The sequence below is a fragment of the Hemitrygon akajei genome, unplaced genomic scaffold, assembly GCF_048418815.1.
Source record: "Hemitrygon akajei unplaced genomic scaffold, sHemAka1.3 Scf000081, whole genome shotgun sequence".
Lineage (NCBI taxonomy): Eukaryota > Metazoa > Chordata > Chondrichthyes > Myliobatiformes > Dasyatidae > Hemitrygon > Hemitrygon akajei.
The window spans coordinates 1,415,466-1,434,942 of record NW_027331967.1 but is presented as its reverse complement, the minus strand read 5'-3'; the positions used below and the strand labels follow the sequence as shown (position 1 = coordinate 1,434,942).

The following is a 19,477-nucleotide window of genomic DNA, read 5'->3' as shown; positions in this document are numbered from 1 at the left end:
TGTATCTATCCAATTTATTCTTAAAACTTAAGAGTGAGCCCGCATTTACCACGTCAGATGGCAGCTCGTTCCACACTCCCACCACTCTCTGAGTGAAGAAGTTCCTCCTCATGTTCCCCCTAAAGCTTTCCCCTTTCACGCTAAAACCATGTCCTCCCGTATTTATCTTTCCTAATCTAAATGGAAAGAACCTACTCGCATTTACTGTCTATATCCCCCATAATTTTGTAAACCTCTATCAAATCTCCCCTCATTCTTCTACGCTTCAAGGAATAAAGTCCTAACCTGTTCAATCTTTCCCTGTAACTCAACTCCTGAAGACCTGGAAACATCCTAGTAAATCTCTGCACTCTTTCAATCTCTCCAACCTCTCCATGGATACCTCATGTCTGAACTTTCTGAACTAACCTCCCATGTGGGACCTTGTCAAACGCCTTACTAAAGTTCACGTAGACGACATCCACAGCTTTTCCTTCACCTACTTTGTTGGTAACCTCCTCGAAAAGCTCTTCAACATTCATTAAACACGATCTACCACGCACAAAGCCATACTGACTATCCTTAATCAGCCCTTGGCTGTCCAAATACTTGTAAATCCGATCTCTCAGAACATCTTACAATAATTTACATACTACTGATGTCAGGCTCACTGGCCTGTAATTACCTGGATTACTATTTGAGCCTTTTTTAGACAATGGAGTAACAAGAGCTACCCTCCAATCCTCCGGCACTGCACCCGTGGCTGAGGACATTTTACATATTTCTGTCAGGGCCCCTGCAATTTCTACTCTAGTCTCTCTCATGATCCGAGGAAATATCAAGTCAGGCCCGGGGGATTTATCTACCTTTATGCACTGTAAGGCAGTAAGCACCTCCTCCTCTTTAATCTACAAATGTTCCATGACACTACTGCTTGTTTCCCTTCCTTCCATATACACTATGCCAGTTTCCTGAGTAAATAATGATTCAAAAAAACTGTTTAAGAGCTCCCCCATCTCATAAGGCTCCACACATAGACGACCACTCTGATCTTCTAGGGGACCAATTTTGTCCCTTACTATCCTTTTACTCTTAATATACTTGTAGAAACCCTTCAGGTTTTCCTTCACATTATCTGCCAAAACCACCTCATGTCTTCTTTTTTTCCTTCCTGATTTCCTTCTTTAGTATTTTCTTACATTTTCTATACTCTTTAAGTAACTCATTTGTTCTTTGTTGCCTCTACCTGCTATACACTTCTCTCTTTTTCTTAACCAGATCGCCAATATCCCTTGAAAACCAAGGTTCCCTTTGCCTGTTAACTTTGTCTTTAATCCTGGCAGGAAAATGCAAACTCTGCACTCTCAAAATTTCACATTTGGAGGCCTTCCACTTACTGAACACGTCCTTGTCAGGAAAAAATAACTTATCCTGATCCACTCTTCCTAGATCTTTTTTCATTTCCACAAAATTAGCCCTTCTGCTATTTAGAACCTCAACTCGAGGACCAGACCTATCCTTATCCGTAATTAACTTGAAACTGATGACATTATGGTCACTGGACCCAAAATGTTCGCCTACACATACTTCTGTCACCTGACTGTCTGGTTTCCTAATAGGAGATCAAGTATTGCATCCTCTCTTGTAGGTGCCTCTATATATTGATTTAGAAAACTTTCCTGAAAACATTTCACAAACTCCAAGCCATCTAGCCCTATTACAGTTTGGGAGTCCCAGTCAATATGTGGAAAGTTAAAATCCCCTATTACAACTTCCTTTTCTTACATTGGTCTACTATCTTTATACAGATTTGCTCTTCCAATTCTCTCTGACTATTGGGCGGTCTATAATACACCCCTATTAGTGTGGTCACACCTTTCCTGTTCCTCAGCTCCACCCATATGGCCTCTGTAGACAAGCCCTCCGGGCTGTCCTGTCTACGCATAGCTGTGATATTTTCCCTGACTAGTAATGCCCCTCCTCCCCCTTTCATCCCTCCCCCTCTATCACGTCTGAAACAACGAATATTTCTATCATGTATAAACCTTAGGTGGGAGATTATCTTTTTGTATTAATGTATTAAAAATAAATTATAAATTCTACCAATGGAACCTCTTACTAAAGGATTCATATTCAAAATAGTATGCAACAAATCAGATTCTTGCATATATGGAAACTCAGATAATTATTTTTGTAAAAAATTTCTAACCTGAAGATATTGCAGAAAGTGTGTATGAGAGAATATTTTCTAATTAACTCTTCAAAAGTCATCAATCGACCATCACAAAATAAATGATAATAAAAATAAATAAATCTGCAAAAAAATATAGATCCCCTTAATCACTGTAACGTTCTCGCTCGGGTGTGAAGTAACGCCGAGGTAAACGTCGAGATAAACCAGAATCAATGCAAACGAGACCGCAGTAAGATTAACCATTTACTGTTCACTCTTCACATTAACGCATGGTGAAAACTGTTGAAAAACAATACAAGATTGGTACAGTGTTTGTTCCCTTCTAAATATCACATTTACATTGTGAATACTTGCAAAGGTAAAACTACAATAACTACATTACATTAAAGTGCAGCATACAGTCAGAATCTAGCTGCTCCATTGGCTGCTTTAGATACACTTCAATACAAACTATCCCGACTCTTTAACTGACGAAAAGGTAAACCTTACCGACCGTCGTTACTTTTAACAGAATCGGCGTTAACATTTTAACTCAAAATACCGATTATCTAATGACTTACAGCGTTGCTTTCACTGTGTCTTTGGTGCATAGAGAGACCCTAGTCAGCGTTATGGTCGCACATGTGAGTGACCCCCACCCTTGCGTGAATCTCAAACCGGTAATTCCCCACAAGACGCGGCGAACCCGGATGTGACGTCATCGCAGCCGCGATGTATTACAGACAAATCAATTGATTTAAACAATCCTAACTTTAACTAAAAAATGCTAACAAATTACTATGCGAAAATATTATAAACTAAATAACTGCCATAAAGGCAGCACACTCCCCGCTTGACCTTCGTAAGGTCACAATGAACATAATACAAACTTCAGTCTCTAAATCAGTCATTAGGTAGAAGTAGAATGACTTCTGTAACGGGCCTTTGGTAAATTGTCACATTGCCTTGGTCGGTAGTTTTCAACTCGACTTCCCTGACATGTCCATCCCTACTAGGGAATGTGGCAGTGATTCTGGCCATTGGCCAGCAGTTGCCGGCGATTTGCTTGTCCTTGAGCAGGACTAAATCTCCAACCTGAAGGTCCCTTCTCCATTGCTTTGTGTACAGGTCCTTATCGGAGAAGTCCCCTGGTGGAGGGGCAGCTCCTGCCTTCTGCGTAAGGAGCATTGATGGCGACAGTATGAAGGGGTTTTCCGGGTCAGAAGACACGGGTAGGAGTGGTCGTGCATTCATAATGGCTGTGACCTCTGCCATTGGTGTGCCCAGTACCTCGTGGGTCGATCGGATGCTTTGCTGCATCTCAGGTCTCCTTTTCGTGGTTTTTTGCAAGGGTGTGAACCGCTTGACTGCCTGCTCTTTGTTGTTTGGCAAGCACTGGCGTGGTTCTCTGAAAGGTAGTGGGGCGACCCCACTATTTGCTTTGTCTCTGAAGACCTTGGTGTCCTCCGTTTTTAAGATGATGGCGTCTTGAGCCGATGGAGCGAGTTTATTATCATGCTCCTTTTGAGCAAAGACAGACTGACCCAGCGTCTCGTCAGTTACTTTGCGCTTGTTAAAGCCTTGTGGTGCTTCCTGGACGCACATGGAACTTGTGCGGTGTTGAAGAATCATATGGCGGCTACTCTCTAGCACATTGGTCTTGAGTGTGTTAACCGTTGATTTGTGTATGTTGCCAGGGCACACCTCTCCTATCACCACCCAGCCCAGATCCAGGCGTTGGGCAAAGGGGGCGTCGTGTGGTCCATTGACCTGCTACCTAACCTTGTGTACCCGGAGAACATCCCTCCCTAATAGCAGGAGTATTTCTGCTTCTGGATCCAGCTCTGGGATGTGTTTGGCGATGTGGTGGAGATGTGGTTGGTGTAGCACCGCACTTGGCGTCGGGATCTCAGTGCGGTTATTCAAGATTTTCTCGCACTCTACGAGTGGGGGGAGACAGATGAGGACTTTACCATCCAGGGACTCGATCTGGAAGCCTTCGGCCCTCCTTCCGTAAGTTTTCATGTTGCCTGAGCAAGTTCTAAGGTAGTATGGGAACTGCTCACTCTCAATGCTGAACAAGTTAAAGAACTTTGGACTGACTAGCGAGCGGTTGCTCTGATCGTCCAGAATTACGTAGGCTTTGATGGCCTTGTCTTTGGCTCCCTTAGGGTACACCTTAGTGAGACAGATCTTTGAACAAGAACGGCTTGCCAGAGCTTGACCGCAAACTTCCGTACAGCTCGAGCTGACAACAGTTGTCCTGGAGTGAGCTTCTCCCTCCCCGCCGTCCTGTTGTGGGGGTGAAGGAGCGTTGTCGGTTTGCGGTGACGGGCCAGGATGCATGGCCCAGTCGTGATTAGTGCTATCACATTCCAGGCACTTCACGGCGATCGTACACTCTCTCGCACAGTGAGAGGTCGAGGAACAGCATCTAAAGCATATTCCTTTCTCCTCGAGGAGGGCCTTCTTCTCTTCAAGGGGTTTTTCCCTAAACGTTCTGCATCTTTTGAGGGGGTGGGGTTTGTTATGCAATGAACAATTCTTGCTAGAGTCGTTGTTAGTTGTAAGGACTTCAGTCTTAAGCGCTGAGACTGGTTTAGTAATGTTGGAATTATTCGAAGTGGATTTATCTGGCTTGGTGTAAATTGTACTGCTTCCTGGACCTATGAGGCTAGGATCGTTTCGCTTCTTCGCCTCCTTGCACACGAACCTGGTGAAATACTCGAAGGGAGGGAATTGACCTTCGTGTTCTTCCTTGTAATCTGAGGCAACGGACAACCACCTGTCCTGCAGCCCAAATGGAAGTTTGTCCACGAGTTGTCTAATCCCGGTTGGAGTGTCTAGGTATACTAGACCAGCTGAGTGGCCATCTTCTTTGGCGCCTTGAATCTCCATGAGTAAATCTCCAAATTCTCTTAGCTTGGTGTGGTCCTTGGCTGACACCTTAGGAAAATTTCCCAAACGTTGGCATAGCGCCGCCTCAATAATTTCGGGGGCTCCGTAGCCCTCCTGAAGTCTCTCCCATGTTTTCTTCAATGCTAGCTCGGGTTTGTTGATGTACACTGAACGCATGCGTCTCACCTGTTCGCATGATTCTTTTCCCAGCCATTTTGCCATAAGATCCAACTCCTGGGTTGCTCTGAGCTGGAATCCGTCGATAGCGTTGGTGAAAGTGGAGTACCATGCACGGTAATTTTCAGGTTTATCGTCGAACTGGTATAGTCCTGAAGTGACGAGATCCCGTCGTGCGAAATACCGTGCTGCGGATTCGTCTGCAAGTGGCGTGCGGGCTGAGGGAACATGTCCACAGGTACATGACTGAGGGCGTACATCTGTTATGGGATTTGCTGGTCTGGACTCAGTCTTTGCCTCTCTTCTCCCCAAATCCGGTAAGTTCGGTGTCGAGAAGTACTTGTCGTGAGCCCTTTCATTCCTGGATTCATCGCGGAGTTGCGAGGGTAAATTATCTTCCTCGGATGGACGTGATGCCGTCGGGCCTCTCCAAGACTCCTCGTGAAGTGGGACGTTATCGAATAAGTAAGGAGAGGAAGAAAGAGTCTTCCATTCCATTTGAGATTGGACATAGTTCCTTGTACGTTCCAATCCGATCTTTTCTGAGGTAGATTTTCCGTCCTTCGGATCATGCATTTCTTCGGCGTCTTCTATTAACTCTGCTTCCACCTCGGCAGCTGCTGCTTCTCGTTCTAGCTTCAGCGCTTCTAACCGTGCCTCTACCCTTTTCCTTTCCAATTCGTTTTCGGCTTCTCTGGCAGCCGCTTCGGCTTCTCTGGCGGCCTTTTCCTTCTGGTTTTCGGCTTCTCTGGCGGCCGCTTCGGCTTCTCTGGCAGCCTTTTCCTTCTGGTTTTCGGCTTCTCTGGCAGCCGCTTTCATCTTTACTTCTAATTCTTCTTTGGCAAAGCGCGCTCGCACCTTGGCGGCTTCTGCTTTCGCTCTTGCTTGGGTGGCCTTACTTGATGCCCTACTGCCCCTGTCGCAGGATGACGATGACTTTGACAACGACTTGATGCTGGATCGGGTTGACATGGCTGCACTTTAAACACCTGATAATGCCGCTTTTTCACTGTAACCTTCTCGCTCGGGTGTGAAGTAACGCCGAGGTAAACGTCGAGATAAACCAGAATCAATGCAAACGAGACCGCAGTAAGATTAACCATTTACTGTTCACTCTTCACATTAACGCATGGTGAAAACTGTTGAAAAACAATACAAGATTGGTACAGTGTTTGTTCCCTTCTAAATATCACGTTTACATTGTGAATACTTGCAAAGGTAAAACTACAATAACTACATTACATTAAAGTGCAGCATACAGTCAGAATCTAGCTGCTCCATTGGCTGCTTTAGATACACTTCAATACAAACTATCCCGACTCTTTAACTGACGAAAAGGTAAACCTTACCGACCGTCGTTACTTTTAACAGAATCGGCGTTAACATTTTAACTCAAAATACCGATTATCTAATGACTTACAGCGTTGCTTTCACTGTGTCTTTGGTGCATAGAGAGACCCTAGTCAGCGTTATGGTCGCACATGTGAGTGACCCCCACCCTTGCGTGAATCTCAAACCGGTAATTCCCCACAAGACGCGGCGAACCCGGATGTGACGTCATCGCAGCCGCGATGTATTACAGACAAATCAATTGATTTAAACAATCCTAACTTTAACTAAAAATGCTAACAAATTACTACGCGAAAATATTATAAACTAAATAACTGCCATAAAGGCAGCACACAGTGTTCACCCCCAAATCAGTGTGCATCGACAAATCCGTGCGCACCCCAAACCTGCCGGCACTCCCAAATCCACCTACATACCCAGATCCGTGCGCACCCCAAACCTGCCGGCACTCCCAAATCCACCCTCATACCCAGATCCGTGCGCACCCCAAACCTGCCGGCACTCCCAAATCCACCTACATACCCAGATCCGTGCGCACCCCAAACCTGCCGGCACTCCCAAATCCACCCACATACCCAGATCTGTGCTCACCCCAAACCTGCCGGCACTCCCAAATCCACCTACATACCCAGATCCGTGCGCACTCCAAACCTGCCGGCACTCCCAAATCCACCTACATACCCAGATCTGTGCGCACCCCAAACCTGCCGGCACTCCCAAATCCACCCTCATACCCAGATCCGTGCGCACCCCAAACCTGCCGGCACTCCCAAATCCACCTACATACCCAGATCCGTGCGCACCCCAAACCTGCCGGCACTCCCAAATCCACCTACATACCCAGATCCGTGCGCACCCCAAACCTGCCGGCACTCCCAAATCCACCTACATACCCAGATCCGTGCGCACCCCAAACCTGCCGGCACTCCCAAATCCACCTACATACCCAGATCCGTGCGCACCCCAAACCTGCCAACACTCCCAAATCCACCTACATACCCAGATCCGTGCGCACCCCAAACCTGCCGACACTCCCAAATCCACCAACATACCCAGATCCGTGCGCACCCCAAACCTGCCGGCACTCCCAAATCCACCAACATACCCAGATCCGTGCGCACCCCAACCCCGCTGACATCCCACATGCACATTAGATTATCACAGAGCAAGAATGATTTCAAAAACTTCACAAAACAGCTGTCTCCACCTCAAACCTAATGGCAAGATCAAAGTTCAAATTTCAAAGTGCATTTGTTCCTGAAGTATCTATAAATGAAAAGGTCCTAAGATTCATTACACCCCCAAATCCGACTGCAACCCCAAATCCGCTGAGACATCCAAATCTGTGTGCAGCCCTGAATACTCCCAAATCCCCGTGCACCCTCAAATGCCCAAAGCAGTGTGACCCCCAAATTCACCGACACTCCAAAATCCATATTCACCAACATACCCTGAAACCTTCGCACATCCGCAAATCAATGTGCAGACCCATTTCCATGTGAACCCCCAAACCCGCTGACATCCCCACAAGCACACTAGATTATCCCAGAGCAAGAATCATTTCAAACAGTTCACAAAATAGCGACATCCATCTTAAAACGTTCAAAATGCAAACTGCATTTATTTTTAAAGTATTTCTGTATGTCTGAATCTCTGTGTGTTCATATGTGTCCCCGTATGTGTCTGTGTGTGTTTGTGTGTCTGTGTGTGTTTGTATCAGAGACCAGCTCGCAGACAGCGCTCAGTCTTTGTCGTGACGGCGTAGCTACTGAGAACACACGGCTATCCCGTCTACTTCACATCCCCTCCCCCGCCTATTCTGCAGCACACAGAAAGGGAACAAATTGGCCTCTCCCGGAAACCACACCCCTTCGGCTTCTGAGAGAACATTGCTGCTTTCCGAACAACGAAGAATTACACAACATCTATAATTCACTGTGCGAGTCAACTGTCATCACAGTGTGGGGTGGGGGATGTGGGGACGGGTGGATGGCGGGGAAACAGGCGACAGAAAATGCGGAAGATTAGGGAGGAATGTGTGGAGGAAAGAGTGGGGCAGTGTGGATGAGAACGGATGAAGAGAGGAGGACAGGGAGAAAGAGATTGAGGCTATATATATTTAGTCTCTCTCTCTCTCTTTCTCTCCTCTCTCCTCCACACTCCCCTCCCCCGCCTATTCTGTAGCACACAGAAAGGGAACAAACTGGCCTCTCCCGGAAACCACAAGCCTTCATCTCTGAGAGAACATTGTCACTGTCCAAACAACGAAGAATGACACAACATCAGACAATTCACTGTGCGAGTCAACCGTCATCACAGTGCGGGGTGGGGGATGTGGGGACGGGAGGGTGGCCGGGAAAACGAGCTGCAGTAATGGAGGAACTGGGGAGAAGGCGAGAGGCAGGTGAAGCGTTGGGTAGTAAGGGAGAAAGAGACAATAAAGGGAGAGAAGAAGGTGAGTGAGTGAGTGGATAGGGCAGGGAGGAATGTGCTGAGGACAAGGGTGCGTCAGTGGGGAAGGGAACGGATGAAGAGAGGAGAGAGAGAGAGTGTGTGGAAGAGAGGAAAATAGGTGAGGGGAGAGGAGGAAGAGAAAGAATGAGGGAGTGGGAGACAAGAGATGGAGAGAAAGAGACGGTGAGGGAACGGGAAAGCAGAGGTGGCAAAAGTGGGAAGGGGTGAAAATGGGGGCAGGAGAGTGGGGAGAGTTTGAGCCAAAGAGGACGAAAGAGATATTTTACAACTTTACAATCCCTGGCTCTGATCGCCACACTTTGACCATGGATATCCAGTATCAATTCGCTTCTGTCCCCAGCAGGAAATCCTGAAAGCACATCGTTTGCTTCCCGACAACATTCCCAACCAATTCCCTATCGACACTTTATTTGGAGTCAAAGGGCACTATAACAAACAAACAAACCCTTTTTCCCATTTAGTCCGTACCGAATTGTTATTCTACCGAGTCCCATCACCGCAGCTGGACCATGGCCCTCAATACCCCTCCCGTCTATGTACTGATCCAAACTTTTCTACAATGAAATCCATAACTTCCACTGACAGCTCTTCCCACACCCTCTCCACCCTCTGAGTTAAGGAAATCTCATTCAGATTCCTCTGAAATATTTCACCTTCCACCCTTAAACTGCGACCTCCAGTTCCCATCTCACCCAACCTCAGAGGAAAAATCCTGCCTGCATTTACCCTGTCAACAACACTCATAATTTTGTACAAATCTGCGAAATCCCCCTTCATTTTCCAACATTAAAGGGAATAAAGTCCTCAGCTTTTCCTAAAGCTCGAGTCCTCAAGTCCCAGCAAACGTATTGTAAATTTTCTCTGCACTCTTTCTATTTTGTTGATAATTTTCCTTCAGGCAGGTAACAAAAACTACACACAATACTTCAGATTAGGCCTGACCAACGTCTTATACAACTTCAACATAACATCCCATCTCCTGTACTCAGTACTTTGATTTATGAAGTCCAATGTGCCAAAACCTCTCATTTCGACGCTATCTACCTGTGACGCCACTTTCAAGTAATTATGAATCTGTGTTCACAGATCCCTCTGGTCCACCGACTCCTCAGAACCCGACTGCTCACCGTGTCTTCATGCACCCCAAATCAGAGCACACCTCGAATCCAGTCCTTTGAATATGAAACAATGTTTGATGAGTTTCCAGCAGTAAATCTGACCTACTGTGAGAATGAGACCTGTTTTAAGACTCTTCAAAACCGAAAGGGAATCTGAGCGAATTACAACTTTGCAGGGAAAAAAATTCCTCCACCCACTGTAAGCACGAAATGATGACAAGCGATTCTGTTGTAAATGCTGATAAATATCTGGTAGGTCGTTTCTTTATCATTACCAATAATTCACGCATAACACAGCAACATCAACAATCCCAGTTAAATTATATTTTGATCCTCTGGAAAATTGTTAAACTTTCTCAATAATTTCCTTAATGTACACTGAACCAACAAATTCTCAGGCAGAACAGAATTGTTAGACTTCATTAAATCATGTATCCTATACTCAACTAAAGGCATTGAAAGAAACAAGGTGGGGTTACCAAGAACACTACTGTGGGACATTTTGCACAACCCAACAAACACATATTTCAAGCATGATAAGAACCCAGGCAACGAAAACTAAAAACACTCTTCTTGTGAAGTTCCCAACAGTCCTCCAACACACCTTTACCAGCAACTCATTTCTTCCCCCTTAAATTAATCCAGTATGTTAACATTAAATTCAAACTCCATAATTTCAGCCAGTAAAGCCGAAACAGGGGACGACCTGACTGCACCACAACACAATCTCAAAGCCTGTGCTTGTATCACACCCAAACAAAATAAAGTTGAAGCTGAAGCTGATCTATAAACCACAACTATAATCAAGAACAGATCCAATTGAACAAATGATATTGGTCAACAAATACTTTCATGTAACACCCTAGAATATCCGCAGGGATAACTGAGAATATTTAATGTTTATCAATTATTTTCTGATCCAGTGCTTCCATGTCAGCTTATTATCCATCCACATGCCTGGAAATCTTACCACTGACACCTTTTAAGGAGTTTGACCATATTAGTTCCTATCATTTCCAAGCAAGTGCAGGTTCATTAATCCTGTCTGTAAAACACATAACTTGTCCCATCTATTTGCCAACTTTTCGACCTCATTAATTGCGAATGCATCCTATATACAGAAAAATTGAAATTTCTACCTCTGATCCATAAACCTCCATCATCTGCATATAGGGATTTATACACTCCAAAACCTGTCTCAAAGAAAAATATTATTAATTATAATATAAAATAATAAATACTGCCTGTGGGATTCCAGTCTCTATCTCATAACAACCTGAATATAACTTTCCCACCCATACCTGACACAAAACGTTCAATTAAAACAACTCAAAGTTAGATAATAGCCCCTCCATCCTCATTTCCACAATTTCATAAAAATTCTTTCCTTCCATAAATACCATCTGCCTTTTGAATAGTAAAAATACCGCTGTTACAACATCTATATTTAACTGGCTTTACTAATACCATCTTCCAAATATAAAAATGAATTCAATGTCATACTTGCCCACCCATACCTTTACAAGACGTACAAATAGAAACAATCAGAAAAAAATTGTACAATAGCCCTCTCAATTGCAGTTCCAAAAATTAATCAAAAGTCCATCCGTCAATAAATATTATTTGCCTTTTCAATATCACAAATATTGCTATTACAACATCTTTATTTAACTGTACGTTCCTAATATGATCTTCCAAACCCAAACTGATTCCAATGTTATTTAAGGCAGAGATTGCTGGGTATTTGAGTAGCCAGGATATCAAAGGTTATGGTGAGAAGGCGGCGGAGTGGGACTAAATGGGAAAATGGATCAGCTCATGATAAAATGGCAGAGCAGACTCGATGGGCCGAATGACCGACTTCTGCTCCTTTGTCTTATGGTCTTATTCTACCGTTCCAAACTCCCCTCTGATAAAACGTGAAATTACCTCTTTTATCAAAAATATAATTCAAACACCCAATTACCATACATTCCACAAGTTTACATAAATGAGACCTTAATGATATTGGCCTACAAGAAGGAGGATCAGACGGGGAGATCCAGGTTTTAGAATGGGAACTACTACAACCATTTTCCATGAGAAAAGTAGATGGCCAAACCTCCAAATACGATTCAGAAAGTTAATATTTTCACAAATGAAAATTACACATACCTGTTGAATCAAGATTTTCTACAAGTTCATGATACATTTTATTCCCATTCACAACGCTATACTCTGCCCCTTTCCTTATAAAACTGACAACACCACCCCTCTACCAACTAACCTGACAAGCCAAATGACAATATAATCCTGCACAGGAATAAAATTTAAAACGTGCAGGTTTCCTGAACAGATATAACATCGGCAGAATCTGACAAATCAGAAATAAACTGCTAAAAGTGTTGCCCATGTAAAATCAGGCTTCTTGCATTTTACTTCAATATTTCAATCCCATTACATATCTTCACAAGTAGACTGGGATGCAGAAACCCCCACAAATCAGAGCTTCATTTACAGCTTACCACATAACACCAGTTACACCGAGATACCTTTCTGCAGCTTTCACAATAATTTTAATTTCCTCAGTAGGATGAGATGTCTGATCAGTACAATTCATCACATCGGTTATAAACATCACAAACTTCATTTTATCCAGCAGTGAAGTATCTTTGGTGAGAGAACTGTGATGCCGGCATATATCCACTGACGTCACAGTCTGTTCTCTGAGTGGGATCACTTTATCCAGTTTACCTGCTCTGCTTGCTGTACTTGTCCTTGAACAGGCCCTTCTGCTCACTGTGTTGTTCTGAACCAATTGAACTGGACACTTCATGCCTTACTAAACCAATCCCTTCTGCCTACACAAGGAACACATCCCTCCATTCTCCTCACATTCACGTGGTATCTAATAACCTCTATCACATCTGCCTCCACCACCACCCGATATTCACTCCAGACACCAACCACTATGGGAATGAAAAACAAAACTTGAAACGCAAATCTCCTTTAAACATCCTGAGTCAGGTTTTTAACGTCATTGTCTTTTCTAATTGTTTTTTCCCCAACAGCAGCTATCCAGAGAAAAGATACAAAATGCACTAAATTACAAAATACTTCAATAGTGCAAAAAGGACCAATGAGGATGTGTTCCCCCTTTCTCCTGAAGTGCATGCCCACTGGCATTGGACATTTCCTCCTCAGAGAAAAAATCCCGGCGGTCTACTCTGTCTGTGTCTCTCACATTCCTGTAAACGTCTGTCAGACCTCCCTCAGCCTCTGCCACTCCGGAGAAAATTCCCCGAGATTGTCCGGTCTCACTTTATCCAGGCAGCATCCTGTTAAGCCTCTTCCACTCACCATCCAAAACCTTCGCCTTATTCCTGTATTCGAATGCAATTCTCCAGATGTGGTTAAACTAGAGATTTATACAACTGCAACATAACTGCCTGATAATGGAACCACTATCTGGGAGTTATGAACTCGGATTCCAAGATCCCCCTGTAGATCAACACAGTCCAATCTCGCCCCATGAATATAACAGCAAAGAGATAATGCTGAGGCTTTATAAGACACTAGTCAGGCCACACTTGGAGTATTGTCAACAGTGTTGGGCCCCACATCTCAGACAGGATGTGTTGTCATTGGAGAGAGTCCAGAGGAAGTTCAGAAAGATGATTTTGGTAACAAAGGGGTTAAAATATGAGCAGCACTTGGCAGCTTTGACCCTGTGCTCACTGGAACTCAGAAAAATGCGGGGGCATCTCATTGAAACCTACCGAATGTTGAAAGGACTGGATAAGGTGGATGTGGAGAAGGTATTTACTGTGGTGGGGCACAGCCACAAAGTTGAGGGGCCACCTTTTCAAACAGAGGTAAGCAGGATTTTTTTTTTATTAGCCAAGGTGTATTGGATCTGTGGAATGCTCTGCCACAGACTGCGGTGGAGGCCGAGTGTGTGGGTATATTCAAGACGGCAGTTGACCGTTTCCTGATTGGTCAGGGCATCAAAGGATATGGCAGGAGGTCAGATATTTGGAATTGAGTGCGATCTGGGATCAGCCATGATGGGAAGGTGGCTGACTCAATGGGCTGAATGGCCTAATTCTGTTTCTATGCCTTATGGACTTATGAACACAAGCCCCCTCAATCATGATGAATCTCCTCTGCACTCTTCCAGCACAAAACATCCTTTGTACAGAATTCTAAGCGGAACTGAATGCAACTTTTCAAGAACGTTGTCAAGTCAGGCAGCATCTGTTGAGGGGAATAGAGTCGATGGTTGGGACAGAACCCCTCCCTTACGGCACTAAAACAGGCCCTTCGGCCCAACCTTTCCATGCTGTCCTCCTGTCCATTTAAACTAATCCCTCTGCCTGCCTTTGACACAGAACACAGAAATCTACAGCACATTACAGGCTCTTCAGCCCACAATGTTGTACCGACCATGTAACCTACTCTAGAGACTGCCTAGGATTTCCTAATCGTATATCCCTCTATGTTTCTAAGCTCCATGAACCTATCTAAGAGTCTCTTAAAATATCCTATTGTATCCACCTCCACCATCACTGCAGGCAGTGCATTCCATGCACCCACCACTCTCTGTGTAAGAAACTTACCCCTGACATTCCCTCGGTACCGACTTCCAAGCAGCTTAAAACTACGTCCCCTCGTGTTAGTCACTTCAAGCCTGGAAAAATGCCTCTGGCTATCCACGTGGTCAAAGCCTCTCATCATCTTATACACCTCTATCAGGTCACCTCTCATCCTCCGTCGCTCCAAGAAGGAAAGGCCTGCACTCAATCTATTCTCATAAGGCATGCTCTCCAATCCAAGAGCAACATCCTTGTAAATCTACTCTACACTCTCTATAGTATCCACATCCTTCCTGTAGTGAGGCCACCAGAACTGAACACAGGACTCCCAAGTGGGGTCCAACTAAGCCCACAGCCCTGCCGTGTTGGGGTACAGTTACGTATGTACAGGTTAGGAGAAATATAGCTTCAACATCACCTCACAGCCCTTGAACTCAATCCCATGGTTGATGAAGGCCATCACACCAGACGTCTTCCTAACAACACTGTCAACTTCCACAGCAGCTTTGAGTTTCGTATGGACATGGACCCGAAGATCTGTCTGACCCTCCACACTACCAAGAGTCTTACCATTAATATTATATTCTGTGTTCAAATTTGACCTGCAGAAATGAACCTCTTCATCTGTGTTGAACTCCATCTGCCACTTCCCAGTTCTGCATCCGAGGCGAGGAAATAGATTGCTGAGCCTCTGGCTAGGATCATTATGTCCTCATTGTCCATGGGAATGGTCCCGGAGGATTGGAGGGAGGCGAATGTTGTCCCCTTGTTCAAAAAGGGTCGTAGGGATAGTCTGGATAATTATAGACCATTGATCCTTACATCTGTGGTGGGAAAGCTGTTGGAAAAGATTCACAAAGATAGGATTTATTGGCATTTAGAGAATCATGGTCTGATCAGTGACAGTCAGCATGGCTTTCTGAAGGGCAAATCGTGTCTAACAAGCCTCTTTTAAGAGGTGAGCAGGCATATAGATGAGGGTAATGCAGTGGATGTGATCTACATGGATTTTAGTAATGCATTTGATAAGGTTCCACACGGTAGGCTTATTCAGAATGTCAGAAGGCATGGGATCCAGGGATGTTTGACCAGGTGGATTCAGAATTGGCTTGCCTGCAGAAAGCAGAGAGTTGTGGTGGAGGGAGTACATTCGGATTGGAAGGTTGTGACTAGTGGTGTCCCACAAGGATCAGTTCCGAGACCCCTACCTTTCGTGATTTTTATTAATGACCTGGATGTGGGGGTAGAAGGATGGGTTGGCAAGTTTGTAGAAGACACAAAGGTTGGTGGTGTTGTGGATATTGCAGAGGATTGTCAAAGATTGCAGAGAGACATTGATAGGATGCAGGAGTGGGCTGAGAAGAGGCAGATAGAGTTCAACCTGGAGAAGGGTGAGGTGGTACACTTTGGAAGGACAAACTCCAAGGCAGAGTACAAAGTAAATGGCAGGATGCTTGGAAGTGTGGAGGAGAAGAGGGATCTGGGGCTCATGTCCACAGATCCCTGAAAGTTGCCTCACAGGTAGACAGAGTAGTTAAGAAAGCTTATGGGGTGTTATCTTTCATAAGTCGAGGGACAGAGTTTAAGAGTCGCGATGTAATGATGCAGCTTTATAAAACTCTGGTTGGGCCAAACTTGGAGTACTCTGTCCAGTTCTGGTCACCTCACAAAAAGAAGGATGTGGAAGCATTGGAAAGGGTACAGAGGAGATTTACCAGAATGCTGCCTGGTTTAGAGAGTATGGATTATGATCAGAGATTAAGGGAGCCAGGGCTTTACTCTCTGGAGAGAAGGAGGATGAGAGGAGAAATGATAGAGGTATAGTTGATATTAAGGGGAATGGATAGAGTGGACGGCCAGCGCCTCTTCCCCAGGGTACCACTGCTCAATACAAGAGGACATGGCTTTAAGGTAAGGGGAGGGAAGTTCAAGTGGGATATTAGAGGAAGATTTTATACTCAAGAGAGTGGTTGGTGTGTGGAATGCACTGCCCGAGTCAATGGTGGAGGCAGATACACTAGTGAAGTTTAAGAGACTATTAGACAGGAATATGGAGGAATGTAAATTTAGGGAGGCAGAGTTTAAGGGTCGGCACAACATTGTGGGCCGAAGGGCCTGTACTGTGCTGTATTGTTCTATGTTCTATCTATTTCTCGCTGGAATCTCTCTTTTAATTTAATTTTTTATTGAAGGCTCCACACAGTACAGAAAACGTAATGCATTACATTTTCCTCCATTTTGCTTTGATACCTTACCCCTGAACAACACCACAACGTCATCAGTGGGGCCTTCTGGGAGTTGTAGTCATTGGTCCTCTCTCGCTCCCTGTCGAAGCATGTTTCGTCAGCCACCACAGACGTCACCGAAACAGACCCACCGAGGCGCGAAGGGGAATCACACCCGTCCTTGTGGGCGCCGAGGCCGGCCACACCGACAGAAGCGAATCGCTGATCTCCGCCATGGCGATGGAGCGGAAGAGGAGGGGCTGATCATGGGCCGATTTCCTCCAGCCTATCGTATCTCAGACGTAACACTGACCCCTGCTGTTATTGGGTGTAGTGCCTGTCGCTCAAATGGGAACTCAGAGGGTGATTAGTTTATGTGAACGTCAGTCAGCCTTCCTGTCTTTATGAGTTTGGATTTGGATTTATAACGGGACAGGAAGCAAATTGGGAGAAATGTGAGTTTTTATGTGATGGTGCATCAGTCTCCGAGTTACATTATTAACAATAAAAGGGCAAAGGCCGTGGTGAGGAAGTAGGTGATTTACTGGAGGTTATATGGAGATAATATTGGAAGGGATATCAAACTTGGAATTGTTTAGGATATGATTTAGAAAATGGGGGGATTTGTGGGGATCATAATATTCCAGTGTTGATTAATGAGGGCAAAATGATTGTTACTGAAACAGGGAAGGTTGTGTTACTGGCTGGGTCATTTGTTGAGATTCATAATCAGGATAATTTAAGTGAAGAAGTTAAACAATGTAGGGATATGTTTTTCAGTGCTGGAATGATGTGCTGGAAGTCAGCTGTAGCAATGATAGTATCACTGATGGAGAGATTTCTTTGTATGAATTTAAGAAGTCTTTTAATAATGCAGGTCTGGTGTCCCCAGGAAAGAGTGATATTTGAAATTGTAATTGTCTATAATTCTCTTTTGTGAAAAGACTAAATGTTAGAATTGTGCATTTACTTTCCTCATGGAAAATGGAAATAGTGGTGCCTATTCTGAAACCTGGCAGATCCCCATTTGATCCTTCTAGTTAAGGGCCTATATCGTGAATGTCTCATTTATGTAAACTTATGGAATGTACGGTAATCAAGCGCCTGAGTAATATTTTGGAAAGAGTGGTGATAAAGTGTTTTATTAGAGTGGATTTTGGAAGGGTGAAATGTCATTAGATTCAGTTTTAGGTTTGGAAGATGATATTGGAAAGCACAATTAAATAAAGATGTTGTAATAGTAGTAATTTTTGATACTGAAAAGGGAAATGATATGGAAGAAAGGACTTTTGATTAAATTAGGAGTGAGGAGGACATTGTATAATTTTTTGGAGGTTTTTTTGGATGGACTGTCCAAGTACCGGTCGGCATGTTATGTTTGTGCTTCTATGAGATAGAGAATGGGATCCCACAGGGCAGTATTTGTAGCCCTTCATTATTTAATATTATGATTAATGATATTTTCTCTGAGATGGGAAAGTGGGATACCCTGGGTAAATCACAATATACAGATGATGTAGCTTTATAGATTAGAGGTATTAATTGCAATTTACAATTAATAGGTAAAACTGTGGGCAGATTGATGAGGAGTTTAAGCTTTTAGTCGTTAAAACACATTACGTGGTTTACAAACAACATTAATAGGCTTGCACTTGATTTTAAATTATATGATTAATATCTTGAGGAAGTGTTAGTGGTAAGATTTCTCAGTATGTGGATGGATAATAAGCTGACGTGGAAGCACCTATCAGTAAAATAATTGATAAATGTAAAGGAGCTTTAAATCTCCTCAGATATCTATGTATGTATTCTTAGGTGCAACTTGAAAATCTTTGTTGACCAATTATATTTGTTTAATTGGATCTGTTCTTGATTATGTCTGTGTGGCTTATGGATCAGCTTCATCTTCAAATTAAAAATGTTTGTATGTGATACAATTACAGACTTTAAGATTGTTTTCTAGTGCAGTAATGTTGTCTCCTGTTTTGGCTTTACTGATTGCAATGGGACAATTGCCCTCAAAGTAACAGAGGTTCAAGTTGATGTCAACATACTGGATTAATTTGCAGGAACAAAGAAATGATCATCTTGTTAAAGCTGTGCTGGAGGACGTTTGGGGACATCACAAGTAGAGTGTTTTAAGTTTTGGGTGGCTGGTACTATATGTCCCACTGTAGCTTTCTCCGTAACCCCACCTTGTTTTTTCCAATGACTTCAGTTGATATTAGGTTACACGATCGGGTTCGGTTCTGCCTGAGAGTCTGTTGGTTCATCAGTATGTTAATGAAATTTATCATCATACAGTAACCATTTTTACAGATGAATCAAAAGATAAATTAACTGGGGATGTTGGTGTGGCTGTTTTTGTGTGCCTGAATTGCAGGTAATGATAAAGAAATGACTTATGTCATTTATCAGCATAGAAAAAAGAATTATTTGCCAACAGTTTAGGCTTACAGTGGGTGGAGGAAATTGGTCCTTATAATTTGCTCAGAATACATTTCGGTT

The 19,477-nt window shown here is 43.9% G+C and overlaps 1 protein-coding gene across 3 annotated transcripts; it reads right to left on the bottom strand.

The window, feature by feature from the left end:
* Positions 1 to 2,482: 2,482 nt before the first annotated feature.
* On the bottom strand, positions 2,483 to 17,277 carry LOC140722607 (uncharacterized). Of its 3 annotated transcripts, XM_073037314.1 has the most exons (4): positions 17,000 to 17,277; positions 15,315 to 15,582; positions 10,097 to 10,224; positions 2,483 to 6,366 (listed from the first exon to the last, which is right to left on the bottom strand). In XM_073037314.1, the coding sequence occupies exon 4, from the start codon at positions 6,197 to 6,199 to the stop codon at positions 3,926 to 3,928; it is 2,274 nt and encodes a 757-aa protein (XP_072893415.1). In that variant the 5' UTR covers positions 6,200 to 6,366; positions 10,097 to 10,224; positions 15,315 to 15,582; positions 17,000 to 17,277; the 3' UTR covers positions 2,483 to 3,925. The 3 variants fall into 3 exon arrangements, with proteins under 3 accessions (XP_072893415.1, XP_072893416.1, XP_072893417.1); XM_073037315.1 differs by lacking the exon at positions 10,097 to 10,224; XM_073037316.1 differs by lacking the exons at positions 10,097 to 10,224; positions 15,315 to 15,582; positions 17,000 to 17,277 and adding an exon at positions 6,648 to 6,914.
* Positions 17,278 to 19,477: the final 2,200 nt, after the last annotated feature.

Coding starts and splice junctions, on each gene's coding strand:
- LOC140722607 (XM_073037314.1), bottom strand. CDS start 6,199: ATGTCAACCCGATCCAGCATCAAGTCGTTGTCAAAGTCATCGTCATCC.